General features: G+C 37.6%; 1 protein-coding gene across 1 annotated transcript; it reads left to right on the forward strand.

Annotated features, from left to right (window-relative positions):
* The first annotated feature begins 364 nt into the window (after nucleotides 1-364).
* Nucleotides 365-9,528, forward strand: LOC129262317 (uncharacterized). The gene is made up of 6 exons (XM_054900420.2): nucleotides 365-554; nucleotides 1,163-1,404; nucleotides 2,332-2,477; nucleotides 3,601-3,688; nucleotides 5,425-5,561; nucleotides 6,759-9,528. The coding sequence occupies exons 1-6, from the start codon at nucleotides 490-492 to the stop codon at nucleotides 7,101-7,103; spliced, it is 1,023 nt and encodes a 340-aa protein (XP_054756395.2). The 5' UTR covers nucleotides 365-489; the 3' UTR covers nucleotides 7,104-9,528.
* Nucleotides 9,529-10,259: the final 731 nt, after the last annotated feature.

A 10,259-nucleotide genomic window follows, 5' to 3' on the forward strand; every position in this document is an offset into this window, starting at 1 on the left:
AAACCAGTAAAAAAATTTACTGGTCTTACTGGTTTTTCCTTCTGGGTATATATTGACTTGAAAACGGGAGGTTTTCGAACAACAGGTTTATATCTCTTTAAACAGACAATGCGAGCACCAGGAACAATGAAGACATGGACCCTGAGCAAATTATGTTTCATAAAGTTATGATAAAAATGTTTCCTATGTAATATAACATAACATGATTATAATACAATATACAATTATAATGAATAATAATTTCTTATTTGCCACTACGTTCCTCTTCCTTTCTCCCTCTTTTTCTCCTTTTCCCCGTTTTTTTTTTTTTTTTTTGGTCATGCCCCCCCCGTAGTTACGCCACTGAAGGTACCCCAGAAAAGGAAGAACTAGAATGAATCCAGAGACTAGACATGAGCGCATTTGTTTCTGTATTTTGTATGATGACGCAACAACACCATACCGGTATTTATTGTATAATGCAGGTTGACGGTCGATCAAGGATGAAAGATGTCAAAATTCGATGATATATTTAGCTCATTTTTTGGTTCGGGATTTCATCCTGGAGGTGACAGGTGAGAAAAATAATAATCATGAGTTTTATGTGAGGTTAGAGAATTTGTGCAGTGTTACCATACAAATTGTATTACAATAATTATTGCCTTAATTTAGCCACTTAAACTGCTTAACTGATAAGGTTTTTTTTTTATCAGTCCCATGTACTGACCTCCGTGTAATTCAAATACTGTATAGTCTCGTATTATATTGTATTTGGCTTTGCCTTTGGTGACTTCTTTCAGCACTCTACTACTACTAGTCTGTTCCTCATCTTTTCTTGCTCTTGACGTTGCTGCCTGTAAAACTGCGACAACATCAATTTTTGGCCTAAAGAGGGCGCGCGATTTATATTCAAATCAAAGACACAACAAGGGAAAGACTGGGCACCTAAACTATATACAGTCTACACAACAGTATTTTACACGCAAATCAACGCAAAGCATTTAACGTTAGAGTAAAGTGGTATTGGTGGTATGGTGGTATTCAAACACACAAGTTGACATAACAATCTGTTTTCAAGGAAGGAGTCAGAACAGTTAGTAGTTACACCACATGCTGTCAAATCGGATAAGATATTTAAGATGATTTACAAAGAAAATGACTGTTTTTTCCTATCCCTTTTCAGAGAGGATCCGTACACTGAGGACGGCGATCAGACTCCTTTCCGTGGATTTTTTTCATCCCCTTGGAGCTTCCACAACGGACCATCACACGACATGGATGATGATGATGAAGGGCAGTCTGGGGGACAAGGACCATTCCCAGGGGGTGGTGGTTTCTTCTCATTCAACAATGAGATGAATGACATGTTCAGACTCTTCGATGATATGTTCAAGAGCTTTGGTATCACAGATTTTCCTCCTCTAGGTAAGGATGACGGTGACTTTCATGGTTTTTATAGTCACTTGGCCTACAAGCAGTTGGTCTACTTTTCAGATAGTCTATTAACAAATGGTTATTGGTTAGCTTTATCTTCCCTTGGTCTACAAGAAGTTGGTCTACTTTTCAGATAGTCTAATAGATACCACATGGGCCATAAACTAGTGTTAGATTAGGTGGATAGTAGACAAAATGTGTATAGGCTATAAACTAAATTAGAAAAAAAATGGTTAATGGGGTAAAAGGCAATTAGACCAAATGCTTCATAGACGAACTGGTTGTAGATCAGTCGGCAATATATCTCTTTTGGACGAGAGGACCTTATTCTTTTTGGGTGATAACCTTTTTTTTTTGCTTGTTAAATTTATATTTGTCGAAATGACCTTACATTTGGGGTGATTGTCAAATTTTCCAGCCCCTAGTCCCCCCACCTTTGGGGAGAGATTTCCGCCCTTGCATGAACATAGAAGTGCTTCCAGACCTCTATCCAGCATGGAGCCCTGCCCTCAGTTCATTAATGCTTTCAAGGCCTGAGTCTTTCTTTCAAACATTGATATACGTGGCCCGACTTATGAAATCACTTTCTATGTACTAATTGGATTTATATAACACCGTGTCCAGAGGATACAGTGCTGATTACAAGACAAAAAGCTAGTTAAGATTCACCATTCAGGTGGGTTTTCAGATACATTTTGAACAGGTCAAATGAGGTATTTTTTCTGTTAAGTCGGCGGGAGTTTGTTCCAAGGACATGGGGCAAGAGATTGAAAAGGATTGAAACCAGCCTATTTTCTGAATCTGGGAATGTCATTGGAATGAGCAGGTGTAGAATGAAGAGAGTAGACCTATGTTGTTTTGCTCTGTTGCTGAAAAAGTGTTGAGATAAATTTGAAATGTCGTTTGTCTGTCTTTAAGATGTTCCCAGGGTACCTCCACTAGCCTCTGTCCAACCCGAGATGAAATCCCCAAGAGATCACATGCTGAAAGAGCCAGATTCTACAGACAGTCCAGAACCGGGTTCAGTCAAGCCTAATACTGCTACCAAAGAACCACTCTCATGGGTACGAACAAAGATTGATTTTATTGAAATAACGCAACAGTCACACCATTGCATATATTTTTTCTTTTTTGTCTTCATATTGCTCAAACTTGGGTAGGAAATGATTTTTATTTTCTTAATGCTATTTTTTTCTTTCTCATTAGGGCAATTTATTTTGATTTTGGGGCTCTTTCTTATTTGAAGAACTACTTTAATTTTTTGCAAAACAAGCAAAATGTGAATGCAATTGTCTTCATCAGGTGCGTATTGCTTCATATTGTTCAAACCCAGGTGTACATGTATATAAATGAAAGCTTTGTAAAATTTCAAAGAAAATATACAAATAAATCTCCACATTGAGCACCTTTTTAAGAATTGTATATGAGAGGTATGTTTGGCATAGTTATAACACTCCTGGCGCATACCCAAAGGTGTTTTCATTGTTTTCAATGGTAACAAGTGTAGTTGATTACTCTAATGCAGAGGAAAAGAATATGTCATGTGGATCCTTGTTAATGAACCTTCCTCATCTCTAGTTCATGACCAGTCAATAGTATGCAAATAATGAATGTTCATGAGTGCAATGGATAGAATACTTCATGAGGTGAAGGATGAAATGATAAAAATTGATTCTTTTTCATATGAAAATTATGAATTTCGATGCAAAATATGGTTATGCAGTGCGAGCTCGGTCTGCTGATATTCGCGTACATACAACATGCACGCTTCAAACACGAGTGGTTTTGTGGTGCCTGCTATTTCGGTGCGTGCGTGCAATGGACAAAATCGTATGGATCCGAAATTGCACGATGAATGGATCCAAAATTGCACGGTTGATGACGTCATTGTAAAATGGGCTGAATGATCAATATCAAACAACCAATCAAATGACAAGGATCTATCTAGGTGGCATATAAATCTCATTATTACCATTCATTTGCATTCTCCACTTGACAGAACAATAACCATAATAACAATATGAAATCAATACATGTACAAACTATTATACAAATTATTAAACATATTTACTTACAAAGGTTATTGTATAATATTCTAGTGTACAGTACATTTTCTACCATATAATGACTAAATAACAATGTTATCATACCTGTAACTTTCTTTTATCTTGGACTTTGATTTCACAGTTTGATGAGCTGAGAAAAGGAAAGACTATCTTCTCTGTTCCTCCTGATGATAAAATCTCTCCCTCGACTTCAGAAAAGAAAGATTCAGGTGAGAACATTGCATACAAGAATGTTGGTCTCTACTATCGATCTACTTGGTCAGTCATCCAGAGCTGTCAGCTGTTGCAAATGATACAAAAGCATATCTAAAATAATAATAATGATAATATGCAACATTTATATAGCGCTTAATACAAATGTTTCTAAGCGCTTCATACTATTATCCCGGCTTTAGCACGGCTATCCTGATCGGACGCTCAAGCTTTCAAGGAATTCCTTCCTACCGGTACCCACTTACTACACCTGGGTGGAGAGTGGCAAATGTAGATAAATGCCTTGCCAAAGGACGCGAGTGCTGCGGTGGGATTTGAACCCCGGACCTTGTGGTTCAGAGTCCGGAGACTTATCCACTGATCCACAACACCTCTACAATGTACAAATTCAGGGATATAAAAAGGGGGGGAAAAGGAGAATAATGATAATGATCAATAATGAATATACTTGCTTGAATAGCACTTATCACTTTAATACCTATCACACTTTACTAAGAGATAGATTTACAATAATGCAGCTTAATTACCCTGGCTTTAGCAGTGCAGTTGTTATATGCTTTTGCATTTCAAGGAATGAATGCCTGCCAGGTACCCATTTACTGTACCTGGATTGAGTGCAGCATGATGCGAATGAATTTCTTGCTGAAGAAAATAACACCGTGGCTGGGTTTCAAACCCACGACCCTCTTTAAAATTGAAAGGCAAGAGTCAAATCCACCGGACCATGATGAAAGAGCTACCTTCTTAGGGATACACCTAAAATTGTTTGTAATAAGTACACAAGCACTGAAATGTGTGCAAACTGCAATGACCCAGTTCAAGATGGCTTGCTTGATGTATGTGTTTATGTGCTATACCTGGGGTTCGTAGTTAACCTTCCAGGGAGTTCTGAGTGACAGCAGAATGACAGTTGAAAATAGGGTCGATCTAGAAAAAATACAAATTCTGATGGAAAATACTAATTTTGGATAGACACGTTATTTATTTGGTCTATCAAAGGTTTGGCAGTTTTTGTCATATCGGATATTTTGCCTTCCTGATTCTGTCTGGGTCTTCCAAGTTGATGGATGCCAGAAATATGAACATGCAAAAAACCCCTAAAAGAATGAAAAATCATAATTTAGATTTCATGCCCTAACAATTAGATGCTTTATCTTCAAACCATCTTTGAAGAAGTCTGAAGTGTGATTAGCATTCGCACTTCCTTACATTCCGATCCCAATTGCTGCTGTCTCTGATCATCATTACTCCGAAGCTTTAAATCTGGTTATGTCTCCGTGAACAGGGGTTGCCGGATTCACCTCACAATCATTGCAATCGCCCTTACCCCCATCTCTCCACTTTGCCCAATTCAGCTCATCTTCCAACCTAACCCTCCTGCTCTCCTCCTCCACTTGCCTCGTCCATGTCTTTGGCCGTCCCTTCCTCCTCCTTGAACCATCCACCTCGAAATCAAAAGCCCTTCTGTCGGAAATGAGGTTGCCATATCATTCTCTGTTTGTCACTGAAGAGGATGCTAAGATATGTTTGTAGGTAGCTTTATAAAAAAAGATCCCTGAAAGAATGGAAAATTGAATGAATTGTATTATGGAATGCACATATTTAATGTTGCAACCAAAAACAACGATTTAAGTATAGTTGATGATAATGCAAATTGACAACTATTCCATTCAAATTTAATAAATAATAAAAGAAACTCCTCAGTAACCTAGTGCTCTTTTGTATTCTGCAGATCTTGATGATGTCATCAAGCAAGGTGAGATGGAGAGAATATTTGGAGGGAGGTCATCAAGGAATCCTTCAAACGATCAGCGACAGAGCTCTTATTCAAGGAGTATATCAATTCAGACAATTAGAAAACCAGATGGGGTGAGAATGTACTCTTTTTCCATACTGTATTAGATATTTTAGAGTATGGGAGTGACACATCGGCTCTTCAACACAAGCTTTAGCACTTTATAATATGGCTGATATTTATGATTTATTACACATTAATCAAGCATACAAAACAACTTAACGGTTCATTGCTGGGCTTTGTGTCACAGACCTCTGGTATTTAAATGAGAACGCAGATTCTAAAGCCCTCTGCAGATCTTAGGTTTCAAAGCAGCGGTGGACCAGATGATGAATGTGAATGGCTTTGTTGGTATGAACATATTGTAAGGAGAGATGTTGATTATATCATTAGAGAATGTGCGACACTGCAAATTGTTTTTTTTCCCCAAAGGTACATAATTTATCAGCTGAAGCTGTCTGGTGGACCATTAGTGTGTGGTCCCATACTTGCTTATCAATGCTCAGTGCATGTGACTTTCGCCAATATTAAGTAAATTTCAGCATTTTTAGTAAATGTCTTCGTCTTACCACATAATTGGTTCTTTAGGTGCAATGTAACAACCCTTTCTCAATTACTTTGCGACACTTTAATCTACAAATAAAGACCTGCGACCCCAACCCAATAACAACAAGTCACCAGAAATGAATTTTTATCTTGAAAAAGCACATTCTTAAAAATGATATACAACTTGTCAGAATTTACTAACAATTACCCACACAAGTGTTTGATTGAATGCAGAAGAAACTACATGTAAAAGAGAGCCAAAACAAAAAAACAAAAACTAAGGAGAAAACAACGTTTGAAGTTTGAGGTTCACTCGAGCATGAGATGTGCACACTACATGTATGCAATCTGTATGAAACTTCAAAGCAAACCACAAAAACTTGTGTCAGAAAAAAAAACGTTTGAAGTTTGAGGTTCACTCTCGCATGAGATGTGCACACTACATGTATGCAATCTCTGTGAAACTTCAAAGCAGTCCACAATAACTTGTGTCAGAAAAGCTCTTGTATCTTGTTTTCTTTTCAGCTTTACTCCTTGAAATTTTGACAGTATGAAGATGAAGAATTATTTATAAGCTTATTTTCTTCAATTTTTAATTTTTTTTAGCCAAATTTGTATACTGGCTAATCTTCCATGGCGACTTATTGTTGGTTTTCGGGTGGATGGTCACATTCAATCTCTTGATCAAAAATAAGAATTATCTTCCTCTGTCTTCCTGCTTGCAGACCTTTGAAACGAGACGGACTGAACGGGATGGCCAAGGCAACGTGACCACGACCGTGACCTCGGGTTCAGACGATGCACCTCCTTCGGGGAGAATTGATCCAAGGAATGCAGAACCCTGGGGTATGCATCCCTGTAGACCAAGTATATTCTGGCCTTTTACCAAGAGAAATCCAGGAAATGATAGGTTTGAGAGCAAGGGGTCTAGGATTGGAGGTGGTCCAGATCCTTGGAGGCCAGGAACACCCTGGCAAGGTTCCAGGAGGTATCCCGGTCCAGTGAGGCAGGAGACGGAGATGGACAATTCTGTCTACAAGAAATTCTTTGGATCTTGGTTCAAGCATTAATGTTTTCATGGCAAATGTGTGCCTTCAAGACAATGGGGAATAATGCAATTTAAGTAATAATCATTAAGATCGATGATGTATTCAACCTTCGAAGGTTGGACTCAGAAGTTGTAGAATGACAAGCTGATAAGCAAGTACAATTTTAAGATCCTCTGTAAGAAGACATTACATTTTGGGGTTGGCAAGTGTTTCTTCAACTGGATTGAGAAATTTCTATTTGAATTGCTAATGCCTTGTTGAATTATATAAGAGATTGCACCAGTGTTGTACCGTGCAATGCTCTATATCCTCATCCAAATCATATTGTTGCAGAATTTATATGGGAGTTGGAAATTGATAAACCACTGTAATGTAAACTCGCAGAGATCTCACTGATTTCACCAACTGTTTGTTTTCTCCTCTCATTGACTCTGTATAAAGGTTCTCACTTCAGTTCTTAATTTCCCTCTCTCAGAATGTAAATCAACTATCTGTACATGCGTCTATATTCTCTCACAAGTGGGGAACAGCAAATTGAAATAAGCAGAGCTGACTTTTAGGTTAGACTGTCCCATTTATTAATAAGAGCAGACATTACAAGAATAGACACAATCCTCCTACATTCAATTGAAATGGACTCCAAGACATGCCCGGAGAAACTCTCCTCAAATGCGAATTACCTCCCCTTTTAACGAGAGCTAAATTGAGCAAAGCATCCTTGAGCTAGTTTCTATCCCTCTCCCAAGAACAAGATTCGTCCTCGGCGTAGATGGGATGCACACGACTGCAAGTCGGTCCTTGATGTTGCATAACACAAGGGCATACTCTCTTGATGAGCGAGACCCTGGACTTTATATGCAAAACAGATCTGTCCTCAGCTTGAGGTCAGGCAAGGTCGCACGCGACAGATCTGTCATCGCTGGGCGAGGCCACGCGCGAATGAGAGACTGTCCATGTCATTACGTAAGCGAAGCTTAAGGACAGTCGCTGTTAAGGAGCAAGGCCCAGGTCATAAATAAAGTCTGACCTCAGCTAGAAAGGTTGGAAGGACGCTAAGGCAGATCGAGATGTAACATCCCGCAAACTATGCCAAGGACTGTATATGTGGTTTACAAGCTCGAGAAGGCTTTGCTTTCACTGAATACTGAGAATGTTGATAGTAGGATACTACAAACACAAATTTGTGTTAATATTCATTATTGAAAATGGAGTAAATAAAATTTAGAGAATTACATATTGCACCAAAATAAAGCTGACCATTAGGTCAGGGAATTTATTTGACTATTGAATTATTTAATTCCAATTATCTTGTTCATGGAGATGCCAGTTACAGTTTATAATAAGTTAAATTTGAAGAAAATAGAGTTCACTTCATTCTGAACGATTTTTTCAATGCATTGTGTATGTGTTCATATATCAGTAAGACTGATATAAGCTTCAGTGATGAAATAAACAGAAGACTTGATACCAACACAAAGTTTATTTGATAATCTCTTTGATGACAGAAAACACTTAATATTAAATAAATACCAGTTGTGGTAACAATCTCAAAATGAGTTCGAACAGAATCTAATGAAATTACAACAAAATTGTATGTATGTATAAATAAAAAATATTTGCCAAATAGCTCCGGAGGAAAATGTGTAATTGCTGAGTAATGAGCATGGAATTCCATCAAATGTTGGGTATTTTTCAAAGCAATGTTAATACACTGTCCCATATTTGCTTTTCTGTGTTATTGATCATCAGAATTATCGATTTTGAGCTAAGATTTCATGATTTAGAAAAGATAAGATTACATTAATGTACCAGATCTAGATGTATAATAATGTTTTGACAATTAACCTGGATTTAAAAGACATGCTCCTCATTGTTGGGTACCCATGTACACCTGGGCAGAGAATGGCATATGTAGACAGTTTACTTGCTAAAGGAAATTAATGCCGAGGTGGGATTTGAATCCCAGACCTTGTCGTTCAAAGTTGGAGGACTTTAATACCCTTAGTTCCTTTTACACCTCTTGTATCATTTTCGTTTGTAGAAAAAAAAAATCTTCTTGCATTGCTTTATATTTTTAATTTTCAAAGTTTATGTACATGAAGTACAAGGAGATAGATAAGCAATGTGTCCCGGTTTTGTGTGAAGAACAATAATTTTGTTTTTGTCAAGCTGCCAATTTTGAGGATTTTAGTGATAGCTTCATATCAAAACATTTTTCTAGTGTTTTACCCTGACTAGGCCGGGCTTTTCATTGCTAAGCTTTGTGTTAAGGGCCCCATGTGTATGTGTATGTGTATAAATATGCATGTGTATGTTTATAAATATGCATGTCTTCAGAGGTTTTATTTTCGAAGATAAAATCATATTTTGCTTAAACTACAATGCAGAATTATTAGAAACAGAAATTGCATTGAGGGTGCAGTAAAGTGATAATATGAAATACAAACGGAAGTGCCTTTTTTTGTTCTTTTAGGGGACGGGTATAAGAAAAAAGAAGAAAGAACAAGGTGAGTAGAAGAGGACACAAAAAAGAGAGAAAGGAGAGAGAAAGGAAAAATGGGCGGGTGCAGAAAAAGTAGGAGGGGAACTGAGAGAGGGAAAGAGTAGAGGTGTATGTTAGGGAGAAATAGAAAAGACAAATTATGGAGGAGAGAGAAAAGGGTAGAGAAAACGGAAGGACAAGAAGAGAGAAGTGAGAGGGAAGAGAGAGAGAGGGTGTAATCTTCTTTTAAACCCAGTCAGGGGCGATGCTAAACGCAGGCGAAAGTCATGAAATAAATAAAGAAGAAATAGCATAAGAATATACAAAAATAGAGGTGTGGATCCCGCTCTTATCAAAATACTTTGGCGTCGCTTCTTAGTCCAGGCTGAATAACATATTCTCACGGCAAGCTACCATTTCCTAAATGGCGCCATCTTCATTATTGAGTTGCTGCCATCATACCAGAAAGATGTACAAATTATCCTTCAAAAGACGAAATATGATCAGTTAATAGACAATATAAATGTATAAAATGTCCATATCTCTTTCATCTATATACACTGTAAAAATGATGTGCTAATATTTAGCACTTACAGTGCTTGTATAGTGACTGCACTACGAGTGCTGATTTTCTAGTTTAAATTTGAACTAGAAAATCAGCACTCGTAGTGCAGTCACTATACAAGCACTGTAAG

Source organism: Lytechinus pictus, chromosome 5 (assembly GCF_037042905.1).
Source record: "Lytechinus pictus isolate F3 Inbred chromosome 5, Lp3.0, whole genome shotgun sequence".
NCBI classification, from domain to species: domain Eukaryota; kingdom Metazoa; phylum Echinodermata; class Echinoidea; order Temnopleuroida; family Toxopneustidae; genus Lytechinus; species Lytechinus pictus.